The 19461-nt window shown below is 37.7% G+C and overlaps 1 protein-coding gene and 1 non-coding gene across 2 annotated transcripts; both read left to right on the forward strand.

The window, feature by feature from the left end:
- The first annotated feature begins 1048 nt into the window (after positions 1–1048).
- TRNAI-AAU (transfer RNA isoleucine (anticodon AAU)) lies at positions 1049–1122 on the forward strand. Its single transcript has one exon. It is a non-coding gene; the product is annotated as a tRNA-Ile (tRNA).
- Positions 1123–11543: 10421 nt separating this feature from the next.
- Positions 11544–16947, forward strand: LOC116248935 (probable arabinosyltransferase ARAD1). The gene is made up of 4 exons (XM_031621974.2): positions 11544–12206; positions 14689–14985; positions 15076–15171; positions 16266–16947. The coding sequence occupies exons 1-4, from the start codon at positions 11685–11687 to the stop codon at positions 16683–16685; spliced, it is 1335 nt and encodes a 444-aa protein (XP_031477834.1). The 5' UTR covers positions 11544–11684; the 3' UTR covers positions 16686–16947.
- The last annotated feature ends 2514 nt before the right edge of the window (positions 16948–19461 follow it).

Here is a 19461-nt window from a genome sequence, read left to right on the forward strand (position 1 = left end):
ATTTTAGATCCCCTCCAAATATATCCCAATTATTTAAACATGGCTTTGTGTTCCAAGGGTACTACAAGGGCAAGATGATCTTTACCCTTATAAGACTCAAACTAAAATCCTACATTTTACAAGTCCTTTTCATGACCGGCTACGCTATACTCCTTTAGGTTAGTCTAACTTGTTATCTTATTATTATTACTTAGTCCTAGTACGATTGATAGAGCATAAATATTTATTTTCTTTCTATAGAGGGAAAACATTGTCTCACCTATCAAACTCTACCTTCCAAAGGATACTATTACTGAATCATACTTTCTCATTTTCTTATAAGACTTAAGTAAAGCTGTAAACTTTCAGGTACAAGTTATTGATTAATTTATTATTAACATTGTAAAAAAAGTTGTTACAGGTGAATGTAGAATAGCAGGGCTATCCCTTATGGGTTTGTGCAATAATGTATATTCAGGTAGGATCCATCATTTGGCAAATGTTAGTTACTTAATTGGATTTCATGTAAATGAATCTGCATTAGGATTCATACCCTAAATTTTAAAACGAGACTCAAATCTCACTAGGATAATATCCAACATCTGTGTATAATGATGTCAGATATTTATTGAATCCCAATAAAAGTATGAAGACATGAATTCATATTTCAGCTAGGAAATTGCATATCAAGGTTTGAATCCGATCATTAATGGGATGTGATGTGTTTTCCAGAACCGACTACACTGATCCGAAACTACATATTTCCTATCCATTGATCCATTTGGCCGATGACATTGAGTAAGCACCGCGTGCAATTGCAGAGTCTTTCGAGACATGAAAAAAAGTTCATAAGATAACTTTTTCATATTACTTGTTCCTCAAAGTTCCATCTTTGGAAATGAAGGCCGAGGCTCTCACTTTTTTTGATCACGCGGTGACTAATTGCCGAAACTGAAGGGGAATTGCTCCATTCATCGACAAGTCATAAACGAGATGCGTTGTCTTGAACGGAGACGTTCGGGTTTATAGTGCCTTCAAGAAAATTTTGTGAAGGACAATCATCAACGCTGGCCTATTAGCTCAGTTGGTTAGAGCGTCGTGCTAATAACGCGAAGGTCGCAGGTTCGAGACCTGCATGGGCCATTTATACTTTGAGCGCTTCTAATTTTTTTTTTAACCGCTTCGTGAAGTTTCGATTATATCTTGCAACTGTCATGAATCAAGATTAACCTATTTTACTGTTGAAGCGACAATCTTGCAGCAAATACTTTCATTGGATATTAATTAAGCCATTTCGATATTTTGGATCATAAAAAATTTAAATACTACCATTGAATATTGAATTAAACGATTTCGAAACATTTTGAATCATCAAAAATTTTGCAGTGAATGGTCGCATTTCCCCTTTTTTGCAAGGGCTGTTTTCCTGAAAAAAGAAAGAGTTATTTTTGGGAATACCGTCGAAATATTGTGAGAATTTGAAATGGCGGCTTGCATTGCTCGCTGATGTCAAAACCATGCAACCACCGTAAAGGAAAAACAAATTGAAATTGTGTTTGCATTCCTGGAAGCATTCTGAAACCTGTTTGCTTCAGCGTCTCTAATTAAACTTAAGTTTATGGTATTCCTCTTGAGCACGACCCACTGTCGGATCCGCAAATGCCAGAAAAAAAAAAAAAAAAAGGAAAGAAACTTATTTGTATATGAACTAGTCCTCTAATGTTTCGGGTAAAAACTTTCATCACTACGAACAGGAAAAAGGAAATTCTAACAAAGGGCTTCTGGTTAGCAACAACTTACACCCTTTTTCCTACAAATTCTTTCTGCCTCTGCACCATTCATATCATTACATGAAGTTGAAACCCGCACCTCCACTTCCCTCTTCCAAACCGAAAGTCCCCTTCACACTTGTCATAATTCACTGACAGCAAAGTATTATTAATATCTTTGAAAGTTCTAAGATTTGGGCATTTCAGCCTCCAACTTTAACATCTTCGGAAAGAAGAAATGATATGGTGCCTGAGCTCTAGTTGACAAGGGCATTGCTTGAAAGATTCATCTTTCATTGAATTGCGCATAGAGCTCTAGAAGTGTCTTCCCAAAGAACCCCGTGGAGGCGACTCCTGTTGTTTGTTTTTGACATGGTCATATACAAGTCAAACAGTGGGCATTTGTATCATTATTCAAATAGTTCTTTTTACTTTTTGTAAGGGTTTGAGTTGGTTCCCTTTTTCCAGTTTTCCCCCTTTTTTGTTGTGGGCTACATTTTTGGTGGAGAGTCCTCAAGTTGTGGTTGAAAAAATGGAGCCTCCATGCAAGCTGCTGCAGTTTTCTCCATACAAACAAATGGTAGAGAGAAAAAACGATGTGATCTTCATCTTTTCAGAAGAACGACAGGTTGGTAACAAGTTTGGGCAGTCATTTTCTGCTGATTTTCAGTATTTTGTGAAGAGAGAAGACAGAGACAAATTTGGGGCGAAAGGTCACTGCGTAGCAGCGTTGTTTGTAAGGGGATTTGTTTGTTTCAGTTTATTTGATCTCAGTGTACTTGATGTTCCCTATAATAGAGAATCCTGTTGAGTTCTCCCTGTGGATGTAGGAAGGCAAACAGTTTATCCGAACCACGTAAATTAGTGTACTTTCTGTGTGACTGGTTTCTTTGTTTTTCTATCTGCCGGCTCATTTCTTTGTTCACTGTCTTGATATCACATACACATATCTATTTAGAGATGTTGTTTTTCACCTTACCCTGTATTTTGCTTGCAATCTGTTCTCCTTTTTTTCAACATCTAGAATCAGAGCCAAGTTGCAATATTTGTGTTTGTGGTAGTTGGTTTTAAGGACTGTGACGTCAAATATGTCAATGACTAAGTTTGACGGCAATATTAATTTTGGTCTATGGCAAAAACATGTAAAAGCCATTTTGGTTCAGAACAACTTGCATAAAGCCTTGCTTGGAAAAGAGAAATCAGGGATTAAAGATGATGATTGGGATGAGTTAGACCTGAAGGCAATCAGTACAATTCAGCTTTGTCTAGCTAATGAGGTAATGTATAATGTTGCAGATGTAGATACTACGACTGATTTGTGGGTTAAATTAGAAAAATTATATATGTCGAAGTCTCTCACAAATAAGTTGTATTTGAAAAAGCAGCTCTATAGTTTACGTATGACTGATGGGACAAATTTGTTTGAACATTTAAATGTCTTTAATAGGTTAATTACTCAACTTCGCAGTGTTGGTGTTAAGGTAGATGAAGAAGACCAGACCCTTCTTCTTCTTTCATCTATGCTTAAAGTGTATGACCATCTTGTGACTACTATTCTTTATGGAAAAGACACTTTAAAACTTGAAGAAGTTAGAACTACTTTGCTTTCAAATGAAGCCAGACATAAGCCAAATCATTGAGAAAATTTGATGGTGAAAGAACATGGTCATGATAGCGGTCGTCAAAAGCATAAATTCAGCAAGAAATTCAGATCTCGATCCAAGTCAAAAGGTATAGACATCAGATACAGGAATTGCAAAGAAGAGGGTAATTAGAAAGTTGATTGTTCAAAGCTTTAAAGAAAAATATGAACAGAAAAAGAAAGCAGCTGCAAGCAAGTGTAGTATCAGACGTCGATGGAGATGTGCTGGCCATTTCTTCAGGTAATAATATCCAACCTGATGTATGGATTTTAGGTTCTGGATGTTCATACCATATGTGTCCTCATGAGTCATGGTTCGATTATTATACATCATGTGATACTGGAAAAGTGTTGATGGAAAATAATACAGAATGTAAATCAGTTGGAATTGGATCCATACAAATAAAAATGTTTGATGGTGTCATTACAACTTTAACAGAAGTTAGACACGTTCCAGATTTAAGAAAAAGTCTTATTTCTATTGGTACATTAATGGTTTTACATTTAGTGGTTCTAATGACATATTGAAAGTGAAGCGAGGAGCTTTAGTTGTCATGAAAGGAGAGAAAGTTGGATCTCTATAGAGGTTGATTGGAGAAATTGTAACAGGGACAGCTGCCATTTCATCTTTCTCATCCCTTTCTGATGATGATATTGCATATTTATGGCATGCTAGATTAGGCCACATGAGTGAAAGAGAGATTCAAAAGTTGTATAATAGAAAGCTTCTCAAGGGCATCAAATCATGCAAATTTGAATTTTGTAAATGTTGTGTTCTTGGTAAACAATGCAAATCAAATTCTCAACCTCTACAAAAAGAAGTAAGGACATTCTTGAATATATCCATTCATATGTACGAGGGTCTGCACCAGTTACCTAAAGGCAGAGCTAGATTTTTTTGTTACGTTCATTGATGACTAGTCTCGAAAAGTTTGGATATATTTTCTCAAGTATAAATCTGAAGTATTTGAGACATTTAAAGAATGGAAAGCGAGAGTAGAAAATCAAACAGGTAAAAAGTTAAAGGTGTTAAGAAGTGACAATGGTGGTGCATATACGTCATCTCAGTTTGAAAATTTTTGCAAAGTTGAAGGGATTACTCAACATTTCACTATTTCAGGTACACCACAACAAAATGGCGTGGCAGAGAGAATGAATAGAATTTTGATTAAGAGGGCTCGTTGCATGAGGTTGTTTGTAGATTTACCAAAACAGTTTTGGGCAGAAGCTGTTAATACAACATTTTTTTTAGTAAATAGATCTCCTTCTACAACGTTAAAGGAAGTATGATACGGTAAGCCAGTTGATTACTCTGACATACATATTTTTTGTTGTCATATTTATGTGTTATTGCAGGAATGAGAAAGAAGAAAACTTGATGCTAAATCAAAGAAATGTATCTTTCTTGGATACAAATCAGGCATGAAATGGTATAAAGTATGGAACCCCAACACACAGAAAGTGGAGATCAGCAGAAACATAGTCTTTAATGAAGCTTCATTGTTAAAGAAAATTCAATATTGTGATAAAGGCATTGAAAAAACAAGCAATCCAATTCAGCTAGAGTGGAGTAATGACAAGATCAACCAAATTTTAGAAGAACCATCACAAGATAGTGAGGAAGATGAACAACCACTTAAAGTACCTTATTCTATTGCGAAGGGTAGAGAAAGAGGGAAGTTAGATTACCTTTAAAATTTCAAGATACAGTAACATATGCATTTCCAGTTATGTCTACTGAATCATTGACTTTTCAGAAAGCGATGATAGTAAAAGATGGATGGCTGTTATGGAAAATGAAATGAAGTCTCTTTAAAAGAATCAGACATGAGAACTGGTAAGTCTTCCAGAAAAAAAGAAAGTTATTGGCTGCAAATGGATGTTTAGAATAAAAGAATCCTCAAGTGCAAAAGAACCACCAAAGTACAAAGCCAGGCTCGTGGCCAAGGGCTATGCTCAGAAAAAATGAGTCGATTTTTCAAAAATTTGTCTCCAGTTTTGAAACATTGCTCAATTAGAGTTTTGTTAGTCATGGTAGCTATTGATGATTTGGAACTAGAACAACTAGATGTTAAAACTGCATTTTTACATGGTAGCCTAAAAGAAGAAATATATATGCAGCAGCTAGAAGGATTTATTCAAGCAAAAAATGAAGAGCTAGTGTGCAAATTGAAAAGGTCACTCTATGGCTTGAAGCAAACACCACGACAGTGGTACAAAAGATTTGACACATTTATGTTGGCACAAGGCTACAATAGGAGCAGGTATGACAGTTGTGTTTACTTTCATTTTTTGAATGATAGTTCTATTATTATTTTGATGCTTTATATGGATGACATGCTTATAGCATGCAAATACATACTAGAAATTGCTAAGTTAAAATATGAAATTAAAAATGAATTTGAAATGAAAGATTTGAGGGTAGCCAAAAGAATTCTAGGTATTGAAATTCGTAGAGATTGAGAGAAGAAGAAATTGTAGTTGACACAAAAGGAGTATGTTAATAAAGTGTTGGATAAATTCAATATGAAGAATGCAAAATTAGCATATACTCTACTTACTCAACACTTTAAGTTATTTTTGAAAGATTGTCCTCAATCTGAAAAAGAGAGCAACGTTATGAGTAAAATATCATATGCTAATGCAGTTGGATGTCTTATATATGTCATGATTTGCACTAGGCCTGATTTATCTCATGCAGTAAGTGTTGTCAGCAGATATATGGCAAATATATGTCAAAGACATTGGTAGGCAGTAAAATGGATTTTGCGATATTTGAAGGGCTCATCATATTTTGGTTTACTATTTCAGGCAGGTACAAATATTTCTGATGCTTTTATTGGCTATGTTGATTTAGATTACGCAAGTGACTTGGTGGACAAAAGAAGATCAACAACAAGGTACATATTTACTCTAGGTGGACGCCCAATCAGTTGGAAAGTTACATTATAGGATATTGTTGCTTTATCAACAACTGAATCAGAGTATATTGCTGCAGTAGAAGCTGCCAAAGAAGCAGTTTGGTTAAGAGGACTTGTTAATGAACTGGGTATTATGCAGGAAGGTGTCAAATTACATTGTAATAGTCAAAGTGCAATTTTTTTAGCTAAAGATTTAGTTTATCATTCAAGAACTAAACATATAGATGTTAGATACCATAAAATCAGGGAGTTTGTAGCAAATGGTGAAATTCAACTAAAAAATGTAGAGTCGCAACATAATGTGGCAGACATGTTGACAAGACCTCTCACTACAACTAAATTTCACCATTGTCTGAGCTTGGCTTAGATTTGTGCATGTTAACATGTTTGGAGTCCTAGGGAGAAGGGACATTTATACTGAACAGGATTGATCTTATTTTTGTTTTGTGGATTATGACCAAGCCAAAAAGGTGGAGTTTTGTTGTTTTGTTTTTGACCTGGTCATATACAAGTCAAACAGTGGGCATTTGTGTCATTATTCAAATAGTTCTTTTTACTTTATGTAAGGGTTCGAGTTGGTTCTTTTTTTTCAGTTTTTCCCCTTTTTTGTTGTGAGCTGCGTTTTTGGTGGAGAGTCCTCAAGTCGTGGCTGAAAAAATAGAGCCTCCACGCAAGCTGTTGTAGTTTCTCCATACATTCAAATGGTGGAGAGAGAAAACGATGTGATCTTCATCCTTTCAGAAGAACGGCAGGTTGGTAACAAGTTGGGGCAGTTATTTTCTACTGATTTTCAGTATTTTTGTGAAGAGAGAAGACAGAGACAGATTTGGGGCAGAAGGTCACTGCGTAGCAGCGTTGTTTGTATGGGTATTGGTTTGTTTCAGTTTATTTGATCTCACTGTACTTGATGTTCCTTCTAATAGAGAATCTTGCTGAGTTCTTCCCGTGGATGTAGGAAGGCAAACAGCCTATCCGAACCACGTAAATTAGTGTGTTTTTTGTGTGACTGTTTTTTCTATTTTTCTATCTGCCGGCTCATTTCTTTGTTCATAGTCTTGATATCACATACACATATCTGTTTAGAGATATTGTTTTTCACCTTATCTTATATTTTGCTTGCAATCTGGTCCTCTCTTTTTCAACAGACTCCTCTCATTCTCTAATATCATTATTTTTTTATCGTCTACCAAGAAGTCGTTTATGATCCAACTTTCTACCATTTCTTGACATCAATCTCCTCTTTGATCCACTATGCTTGCCCAAGATTGGGAAGCAAGTGGTGTCCATGGAAGATGTCAGATGTATTCCTCCAATGGCTCTTCCTCTCAATTTCAACCATCCAAAACTCGCTCCCTCTTCCCCTTCATCTCTTTATTGGTTAACCTTCAACTCCAACAGAGTATCTAAGGTTCTTTGATATCTCAACCCATCGTAGTCGAAGCCCGATCCACTCCTGGGCTCATACCCCTAGTATGGTGGATTTCAATCCATCTCTCAGTAATTTCAGTTTCAACTCGAAAAAGGTTAGAAACCAAGACAACCAACTACTTTAACTGACACTCTTTATAAGTCTCTTAAGATCTCTCATAATTTCTAATACAGGGCTAAACTTTTGTGGTGTTACATATACGGTGTTAGAGTACATTAATTAACTATGATAACTATAGAATTAATTTGATTCTTTCATTGTTATTTTGTTATTTTATTTTCTTCTTCCATTGCACGTGTCTTTTTTCTTTGTTTCAATTTATTACAAGGAGGACACGTTGCAGCTCATGATTACGAAGGAGAGATCGCAAGAGGGTTCGAACCAACATAACCTAACGGAGAACTATAAACACCAATTGATCAGGAGCTTATTTTCCTTTACTCAGTCTAGACTAAGACATATGGTCATTGCTTACTACTTGGTTTGTATTGCTACCATTATTCATTTTTGCTTTGTCAGAAGTCATTGGGTGCTAATGTTTCTGTATCTTTCTTTCTTTGAAGGCAAATAAACATGAATGAGTTGTGTTTGAAAGCTTGGATTATGAATCTTGTTCACTGAGCAGATCGAACCCGTTCAATATCTAACGAGAGATGGTTATTATTAATTTAATTTACAATTTTCACTTGACTTTTATTTAAAACATTTATCCAATGACACGATATCAGCAAACCATCTTGCTTCTAACATGCAAAAAAAAAAAAAAGCAGAACAAAAACATAGAAAAAGTCTATAATTTAAGGAATTTGAAAGAAAGCGTTTCTACTGGTAAACACAATGACAATTAACATGTATCAAAAATCATGGGTAAGGGCATCTTGGTCCCATGAAAAAATTTAGGAGATCTACACCACCAATTACACGAGTTAAACAAGTCGAGTTCGAGCTCGATTTTGTGTAGTCGAGTCGAGCTCGAGCTTGCTATAAGGAGTTCGAGCTGAGCTCGAGTTCGAGTGGAGCTCAAGCTGACCAAGCCGGGGCTCGAGTTCATCTACACTCACAAGTGCTACGTCACTTGTCGCCACATCATGTATTAGTTGAACTCATGTCCACCTTCTTTTCTTCAACTTTCTTTGATAATTACAACAATCGCAAATATGTGCTGGTGGCTGGCCGAACCAACAATGAAAAAAAGCTTCTGCCTGAATACTTGATAGTCAAGAAGTTTAGAAGGCCATTGAGGGGGACATCGTCTACAACCATAATTTTTATAGGTACTACTTTTCTAGACCATAAACAGTGGCATGAGTTAAAAGACATACAATATAACTACCAGGTCTCAAAACAACTTTAGACAGAAAAAAAGGTCAAAAAGAAATTGTAATTGAAAACTGGATACACAAAGGAGGAGGAGATCTCAGGGGAACCAAGTTGCCTGGTTAAAATAATACAACCAACAAGTTAGGGTGGAACTGAAAATTCGTCGAGATCTCAAGGGATCAAGAAGAATGATTCCTATATCAAATCCGAAATTTTTAAAATCACATGATCCATTAGATTGTTCCGATACTAAGCGTGGACGTTAATCAATGTATTGTTTCTAAGCAAGTGCATTTGGAATGTCTTTACGTGGCGAGGAAGAAATACCAAACCCACATTGGGAGCAGTACGACTGCAAGGTTTGCCGTCCAAGCAACTACTTGGTCTTGTCTGTTTGGTCACTGTTCGTGGATCCTTCTCAGGTTGGAACCAGTGTGGAGACATATATTTCTGGTGTGGGTATTTTTTGTTTATTTTGTATATGTGCTTCAAATGTCTGTTTTTTTTTTTTTTTTTTTTTTGTACACTTTTACTTTCTAGGGATCGTTTGGTAGAATGAGCACTCGAGCAACGTCTAATGAACTGTTCTTGCTGTCAAACGATGAAAATTTCAAAAATAATGCTTCTTAATAAAAAAATTTTTTGCTCTTCCACTGGTTTGAGTGATAATCCTTCAAATCCGCTGCAATTTAGATGGCCTCTCCAATAATAACTTCGGAGCTAAGGACCCTTAAACCTTCTCACAAGTTATAGCAGTCCGTAATGGCTCTTGTTTTGAACTGATTCGGGTCTGGTATGAAGCAGACGACCAAATCCAATGTGAGTCTGATAATGATTCTTGAGTTTGCCAATTAGGCAGATAATGAAAGGCATGGAGCCGAAACTCCACGTGCAGTTGTGCTGGTGGGGTCTGGATGGCTAAAGGAGGGAGACACATAAAGAAAGGGAAAGATGAAAGCAACCTGTTGGGCTTTTTTTTTTTTAGAAAAAAAAAGGTAAAAAAAAAGCTTTTCCACGCTTTAAAATGAGTCTTCAAAGTTTTGCATAAACCGGATGCCTGCAACTCCAAAAAAAGATAAGCTCCTTTTATTTTTTATAAGAGGCCAAATTTGATTTCAATCCAACCCCTAGCCTCATAATAGAAATTTGTAAATAATGTCCATGGAGACCAGTTTTAATGTTTGTTTTTTTTTTGGTAAATCGTAGACTTTCCCGACTATACCTCATCCCATTTAATTTAACGTTCCAACTTGACATAATATATAATATTTTAATTTTGTAGATTTTCGATCGAACGTGCCTTCACCACCTAAATTCACGATGCATTTTTTTTGCAGAGTCGTTGCATTCGTGCCATCATTGTGTAATAATGATTTGTATAGACAAAAGTTATCTCATTATAACATAGTTTATACAAGTCAAATAAACACACAGATATATATATATATATATATATATATATATATATATATATATATATATATATATATATATATATATATATATATATATATATATATAGAGAGAGAGAGAGAGAGAGAGAGAGAAAGAGAGAGGGAGATATTGAATTCTTAAGATGGAGTGGCAGTTACATATTTAAAAGCTTAAATGTGTTTATTAATAACATCAGTTTCATAACATTAATGTTAATATGTGTTTTTTTTTTCAAGGAACCTTTCCATTAAATGTATGCCCGTTTATTTATTAAGGACAAACCAGCCCATTCTGGTTGATTTGAACTACGGATGGAGCTCTAAATAGATGATCTATATTGTAACTCAATCACAGTGCAGATTCTTTATTTATAGGACTGTACACCAGTTCAGCTCAATCAGTTCGGCTCAACTCGACTCGACTCATATGTTCCGTTCAAGCTGTGATAAGGTCAGCTTGAACTTGACTTGATAATCCGAGTTTCGGTTTGAATTCAACTCGTTTAAGCTCGTTTGCCAACAACTTTCAATTTGATCCATTTTTTTATTTTAAATTTCAAAAATGGTAATCTAAATTCAACAAGCTTATTTGAGTTTAACCGAGTTGAATTCAAGGCTCGTCTGTAAATAAATCAAACGAGTTGAGTTCGAGTCAAACATGATCGAGAGAGTTTGAGTTGAGCTGGACTCGTTCTACAATCTTTAAAGGCCATTTGGGACACTTAAGTTTTTCATGAATCTAACTAACAAAATTAAAGTAGTTTCTCATGAATCTAACTTACAAAATTAAAGTAGTTTCTCATGAATCTAACTAACAAAATTAAAGTGGTTTCTCATGAATCTAACTAACAAAATTAAAGTAGATTCATTGAGTAATAATAATTCTAGTGACTTGGAACCTAACGTGGATGAAACGAGAAGTCTTGAGTGCCCTTTGCATTTCTGTAAATTATCCTTTATTAAGGGTTAAGGTCAGACAAGCAGCGGATACCCAAGAACTTAAATCGAAACACTCGCCGGCCGTTGGAAGAGTGCTCGCCAAGCGACCCTCCCGTTCACCCGGCACCATAAATAGCCTCCCGCCCTTCCTCGCTTCTCTCTTCTCCCTCTTCATTTATTGCGGAGGGAACGGCGATGGAGTGAAACAGAGAGAGGTTGTGTGTGTGTGTGTGTGTGCGCGTGCGGGCGTATATGTTGGAGACAGAAGGAGAGAGGGAGGGGAGGGGGGAAGGGAACTCGATGGCAGCGAAAACTATTTTCTTCTTCCTCTCCGCACTGTTGCTGATTTTCCTCTACCTCGCCCTTGGAACCATAGACCTCAGATCGCAGTTCTTTCCGGACGCCGTTCCCGCCCTCCGCCTCTCCACCTGCACCTCTCGCCCGCTCAGGGTCTTCATGTACGATCTTCCCCGTAGATTTAACGTCGGGATGATCCGCCGGTCCGATCCCGACCAGGATATCCCCTGGACGTCTCCGACTTTGCCTCCCTGGCCACACAACTCGGGCCTCAAGAAGCAGCACAGCGTCGAGTACTGGATGATGGCATCTCTCCTGGGCGGCGCCAATGATGCCGACGAGGAGCCCGCGGCGGCGAGGGTATTAGACCCGGAGTCGGCGGACGTGTTCTTCGTGCCGTTCTTCTCGTCGCTGAGCTTCAACACTCACGGACATAACATGACTGATCCGGAAACGGAGGTCGATCGGAAGCTACAGGTGAGCGACTGATTAACCGATTTTTCATGTTCTGGGTAAACGGCACATAAATTTATAATTAATTGTTCATTCTGAACATATATGGTTAAATCCCCGAAGCAGTTGCTTCGGGGAAACATGACTTTGTTGTGCACTATTGAAGCAGTAGCCGTCTCACTGATTATTAGCTAATTATAGGATTACAAATGGCGTATTTATGGCTAAAATGTGTGCCTTTGGATCTAGAGCACTGCAATCTTAGTGGTTCAGTGGCTAAGATTTTAGTGATTCACTAGCTAAATTAGGAATATGATGAATGTTTACGAGAAAGGCGTGTATAATTGGAAACATATTTCGGCTCTATTTCTTTGATATTAAAGGCTTAGGGTGGAGGGCGGTACATTTCAATTTAAAGAGACATGTTTATTATATTAACTAACAATTATCTTGATAAATTTTACTCTTATTAACGTATGAGTCGCAAGTCAGACTTCCCGATCCAATTTATCCCTATGATCACAGGCCGGCCGCAATAGCGGGAGGAAAAGGAAGCACCCAGGAAATGTTAGTTCTCGCAGTGTGTCTTCCACGTCCCACAGTTTTTAAGTCTTAGAGTATTCCACGTCCAACAATTCTTTCTACTTTTGTGTAGTTGTTGAGCTATCTTGATGGTGTTCACTGTGCTTGCTTGGTATTTTGGTTATAATTTGCATCAGCTTGTTGTCCCGCTCCAAAGGCTTCTTTCAGTCTTTCAGGTTACCCTATTCGTCACAATAGATTGCTTTCAGTCCATCATGAGCAGCATACCTTGATCCTGGTTTCTGTTGGGATGCGCATGATTCTATGTGAGATTCATGTTCTGTCGTCATCTTGTTTTTCTTTCCTATGATGTTTTGATTCATCTCTAATAATTGTAATGCTTTGTACAATACGATAATGCACCCCAAGGACACGGTCTCAAGCTACCATGCATTTTGTACACGTTAACTAGTGTTACTGTTCCTAACGTTGTGGATATGGCATTGGTCCTAGAGAGTTGCGATGGTGACCTTCTAGGCCTTGGGATTTAAGCATACCAAACAGCATTGAGATCCTGTTCCTACTAATGCTTTTAAAATAAATGTCTTTTGGTATAGTACCTCGTCCAAAGTAGGACTTCAGCTTGCCTTGTCTAGACATTAAATGGGGAACAATGGCACCTGATCCTTATGCAAATTTGATTAATGCAGTGCGTTGTGTTACCATATGGCTCTATGAATCACTTGAATGTATCCTGTTTTGCTGCAATAAGTGATTGGTCCTCTTTATTATGTGTATCATTTCATGGTTATGGACCATTGGTTTTCTGTTTAATTATTACAAGATCGAGACTGATATAAGCTTGAGGTAGGCAGGTTTTTTATAGTAACTCATTTTGTAGTAGATAGGGAACATTGCATCATTTCAGACACTGGGGATTGATGGTTGGCATTATGTATTCCCCTCCTTTGTTAAATGGAACTTCAATTTCCTCATGAGTTAAAGCAGGATAAATGGTTGTTCCTTGTAGAAATAAGTTTTCAGGGGTATTGAATTAATTTGGGACTCGGGAGAAAGCCATTCTCCTTATGTCATCATTGTTCAAGATGATGAAGGGTCTGAAGAGGGGCATCAATAGGATTAGGTGTAACCTGATCCATTCCTGACCTATTACATTGATAATAGGATGGTGGCTTCATAAAAAAGGGAGTGGTAAACCATATTCTATTGGTTTACTAATAGACGGGCTAGGATCAAAGAAAGAAAAGGTGATCATTAACTGTTTGATCATTGGAAGCCATAAAGTTGGGTTAGCATTAGCTTTCTTGGAAAATGAGTCGTAAATATTTATCGTTAGGAACTGCAAGAGCACCAAACTTTTTGGCAGCTACAAGTTCAAAATAACAGGCTTGGTCTTTCGCTGTTACTTTACTTGTGCATGGTTATATGGGGTTTTAGTTTCCATGGTGGGTTGTGGGTAGCTGTAAAAGAGATTCACATTCCACAATCCAAGTGGTAGGACACCATCTCAATGTTTCTCATTTACTCTAACAGCAGGAGGCATATTTTTTGGATTGCTCAAACTCTGATGTCAATTATCCTGAAGTTTATATGCAGATGGTCATCTTTGTGTTTTTATTTAAAATTTAAAAATGACATTATCGCAGGTGTGCCATCTGTGTCTAGCAGTTGTACAGTATGCGGTTTTGAATTTAGTGCTTATATGATTTTCTTTGTTGTTTGATGCTTTTTCACCACATAACAGGGCCTGACTGGATCTAAATCCAATTCCGTTATTTAGATTGACCATTCTCAATGGGCACCACATTATGAATATTTGGACTGTTATTTTTCTTTTGTTTTTTGACAAATATCTCTCAGTTATTTTCTTTGTTTTCTTTTCCTTTCTGGATGTAAATCAAGTGTCTGTTTGTAAATTTAATGCAATCTCATTTTTTATGGACTTTTTTATGGCATAGATCAGGCTGATGTGCTAAGGATTTTGAGTGAATCCAAATATTGGCAACAAGCTGGAGGCCGTGACCATGTAATCCCCATGCATCATCCAAATGCCTTTCGATTTCTGCGGGATGGGGTGAATGCATCTATTCTTATTGTTGCAGATTTTGGACGTTATCCCAAAAGCTTGTCCTCTCTCCAGAAAGATATAGTGGCACCATATGTACATGTCGTTGAGTCATTCACTGACGATGATGCTCCTGATCCTTTTAATTCTCGGCCATCTCTTCTTTTTTTCCGAGGGAGAACAATTAGAAAAGATGTACGGTGATCTAACTGTTTATCAGTGGCCTGCTTAGTCTACATCATTGCTAGTCTGATTTGATCCATTACACATAATTTAAAATGGCAGGGCGGAAGAATTCGCTCAAAATTAGTGAAGATTTTAGCTGGCCATGAAGGGGTGCACTTTGAACAAGGTGTTGCATCTGAAGAAGGAATAAGAACAGTAAGTGACATTTCGCAATATAGAGTCAATTATATACCCAGCATGCAAAAACATTAGTTTAGGCTTTAGTTAGTCTATGCTATTAATGGCACATAACCTGGCTTGGATGCACTCCCTTGACAGTTCCTGTTTACTGTAGCAAATAATAGGCCAGCATGGGAGTTGCTTTCACTTGTTTTTTACTACTACTAAGAGCTGGAAACTGGCTATGCTTGGGCTGTAATTCTTGATGGCTGATGCTGCCTCACGTTCACCACCAGATGGGTGGTGCATCTTGACTGCAGATCCCTACTCATGTAACTCATTTGTGATCTGACTGTTCATTGGGATCCATGTGACAGGAAGACAATCAGCCAGAGAAAGTTGTAATCTTTTTCTACTCTATATCCCGCTAGTGATGCCTTAGTACTAGTTCACCAGATCGATGGTGCATCTTGGTTGCAGGGTCTTAGTCATGCAATCATTTGTGAATATTCTAGACAGTCCAGTGTATAAAGCTTTCTGTCTTTAGCTACACCTAATCCCTCAAGTACCAGGACACCAGATGGATGGTGCATTTTGATTGTTGTCTTAATCATGTACTGATTCAAATTTGACTAGTAAGTTTTTCATTTTTTTGTACATTATACACATGACATTTGCTGATAATGGCTTCATGATTGTTTGATTCTTCTCATGAATATTTGTAGTTGAGAAAAATTCTTCCACTCTTTACTTCTCGTTTCTGCATCTTGCTTTTAGCTGTGGGAATTAAAGTTCTGGTTATATGCAAAGTTGCTAACTGCTTCTGATGATGCATGTTGGTCCGTGGATGTTTCTGTCCATCTTTAATGGCTCTTTTCCAGTTTGGCCATCTATATGTTCAAAACTTATAGATTGGAACATTCTGACCTAGTTTAATGAGGTTGGATTTGTGAAAAATAGCTGGCAATGACAACCATGGGTTGTCTCTCTAATTGGATGGTCCTATATATATGTCTGTATCCACATGCAAACTGTGCCTTTGTGCTGATAAAGTTAAATTTAGAAACCCTTTGTAATGTTTTAATATTTATGAACACTGACTCATTCGTTCTTTTTGTTCTTAATACCAGTCCACGAAAGGCATGCGGTCATCAAAGTTCTGTCTGCATCCAGCTGGTGATACCCCTTCATCTTGTCGCCTTTTTGATGCAATTGTTAGCCATTGTGTCCCTGTTATTGTCAGCGACTTGATTGAGCTCCCATATGAAGATGTACTTGATTACCGAAACTTCTCGCTTTTTTTCTCCGTCAAAGAAGCATTGCAGCCCAATTACTTGCTGCAGGAGCTCAATAAGATCTCAAAAGAAAGATGGACTGAGATGTGGAGACAGTTGAAGGAAATCTCCCATCATTTTGAGTTTCAGTACCCTCTGAAGAAGGACGATGCTGTGAATATGTTGTGGAAGGAAGTAAGGCATAAGGTGCCTGCTGTCAAGCTTGCAATGCATCGTAGTGCAAGGTTGAAGATAGAAGATTGGTGGAGAAGATGATGTGTTTGCAGTTTGCATTTTTGTTGCTGTGTCCTATAATGCTCAACAGGCTGAGCTGTGAATCATTGTTCTCACCATAAGGTATATAACCCATTTAGATCATTTTAAAGTTGATGATGATAATCATCATCTTTGTGCTGTAAAGTAAATAAATCCATTTGTTGTTCATTCTAAGAGCATTTTTTGGCCGTGCCTTTTGGAACTTCTAGTGTAATCCTAGTTGAGAAGTGCAATCTGAACTTCATTTAAAATCTTCCCCTCATTTATTTGTTTATTCTTTCTTATGGAAGGCTGGAGAAACTAAGTCCCACATCCTCGCTGTACCTGGACCCTAACAAAGTCCTCCCCAGTTTTAAGGGGCATTTGGACACTTTTTATGTAACCCAGTTTTGTGAAAGCTCATGAAAATAAATTTGTTTGGTTGATCTATCCAGAATTTGTTTTTTTTTTTTTAATCCTTGAAGGGCTTGGCTCAGTGGACAGGAAGGGGGGCTGGTAGGTGGTCAATTTTTGTTTCAAACTCCTGTGGTGTCATCTCTTTGTGTTGCAAAAACGATGTATTAATATACAAGTTGAAGCATAGCAGAGTTGTTACTCCGAGACCACCCAAAGCAGCATAGATCTCCTAGGGGAATGGGAGGAAGGGAGGAGGTTTTTCGCTCTGGCTGTGGATTAGCCTCCTGCTCACCTAGAACAATAACTTGAGAGTGTTCAAAATCAGGTTTTGTGGCTTTTGTCAAAACTGAGTTTTCCTCAAATTCAGTTTTGGTGGCACTAAAACACTTCGAAAACTGGGAACTAGTTTTGAAGTGCTATTCAGATGCCCTTAGTTTTGGCATTGGTCATTTTTTGACATCTATATTTCAATCGTCTGAGAAATTCCGGCTCATGCGCAAGTATTTTGTGCAAGTCGTCGGTCCTGTCAATCAATGATTTCAAATCTCCACGACTGTGAAAGTTCAAGTTTTTTTCATTTATAGAAGACGACTTTGCTCCATTCACCCTTGTATAGAGATTAATAATATCAGAAGTATAAGTATAAGCGTCTCTCTGTGTTTAACCGTATATGTGTGATGACATGAAAGACATTTTGACACCAACTCAACTGTCTAAAAGTCTAAAGGGTCTCCCTTGTTTAACAATCACATTTTGCAGTTTTGACCCGTATGAATGTGATTTCGCCATGTAGAATTTTTATGATAGCACAATGAATCACCGGAAAGCGTGCCCCTTGTTCCAAAACTTTTGACACGGTCTCCATTTCTCAATAAAGAAGAATGATTGTTGGGTGAGAGAGGGAACCTACGGCCCGAGTGAGAGGCCAAAGCCCCCTCTTCCTTGCTCCCAATATCCAGTGTTATTTTAGGACTTAGTTAGGTTTGCAGTACACTCATCAACTAGACTTCTATGCTTGGGATTGTCTGTAGTTAAGAAATTTAGCACCTACAGGAATCAAATAGCGGATGACTGATGAGACTCTCACCCGCATGACCACCCAACTGGCAATGCTAGCTGTCCCATACTTTTGAAGGCGCTTTCTCATCCTTGTGCTAGGTGGCTCTTATGCCTTTATTTTTTCCGCTATGGGCAGTAGGAAAAGTTACTCCTGGGACATGAAGGAGCTAGAATGGATTTTGCCATGAAATTGACATGACTCATGAATTCATACTGAAAGCCGCTTCCATTTCTTTTCCAAACCTATGTTTCTTGTTACACATGGTTGAGGAAATTTGTTAGCTTCACAGTGTATGTCGCTTTTTTTGACTGAGGAAACAAAAAGGCATTATGGTTTGAATGTTTCTTCTGGAGGAGGCAATGTTTTGCCACAGTTAGGACCAGTTGAAAATTTTGTAAATATATGCTCAAGTTTTGATAGAATGCAAAAAACATGCTTGGGCTTTGATTTCTTTCAACAGTTAGATAAAAAAAGACCAAATTTGAGCGTGTGTTTTTTTTTTTTTCTGTTATGAATGTACATGAGTGAATTCAAGCTTGAGCTGTTGGAAGCCAGTGCTGATGTCTTAGTGTGGGATCTTGATGGTGAGCAAAATATTTTCAGGAGTTTGTGGGAGGCCATCAGAAGTAAAGGTCTCAAAACTGATTGGCATTCCCTCATTTGGAAAGTGAATGGACTTCCTTGCGCTAGATGGACGTTGTATATCAGTTGTGAAGGGCACCTCCTCCTTGATTCTAGGATGATCAAGCTTGGGTTCCATATTGCTTCTTGCTGTGTTCTTTGCAACAATCACACGGAAGATGAATGCCACCTTTTTCTTTCAATGTCGTGTGGCCAAAAATATCTAGAAGGATATACTCAACCGGGTTGAAGTAAGGAAAATCCCATCGTCTGGCTTAGTTGTTGGCCTCAAAATGGTGGCAACGCAAAAGGTTAGGCAACAAGAAGTTGCTGCGATGCTGGAAAGATTGTTATCACATAATCGTCTTGTTTATCTAGAGGCTACGTAATACCGTTAAGCATGAAGAGCAGAATCTATCACTGTGCCCCTCATCACAGGCTTGGAAATTATGCAAAGAGCCTACCCTTCATCTTCAGTGGAAGGACAAGGATGAACAACTAATCAAGGTTTGGCTTCAGATTTGGGGTCCCCTTGGGAGTCTGCAATTGGACCAAATAGGCACAAATAAATTGTAAATCAGGCTTGAACTTAATGATAGAAACACTTCAAGAATCACACTCTTCAAAATACTAACCACTCCAAAAATCACACAAGGAGAAACCTCAAACTAGAGGTGAGAAACTTGTATTTAATCTCAA

This window comes from Nymphaea colorata, chromosome 2 (assembly GCF_008831285.2).
Source record: "Nymphaea colorata isolate Beijing-Zhang1983 chromosome 2, ASM883128v2, whole genome shotgun sequence".
In the NCBI taxonomy this organism is placed as follows: domain Eukaryota; kingdom Viridiplantae; phylum Streptophyta; class Magnoliopsida; order Nymphaeales; family Nymphaeaceae; genus Nymphaea; species Nymphaea colorata.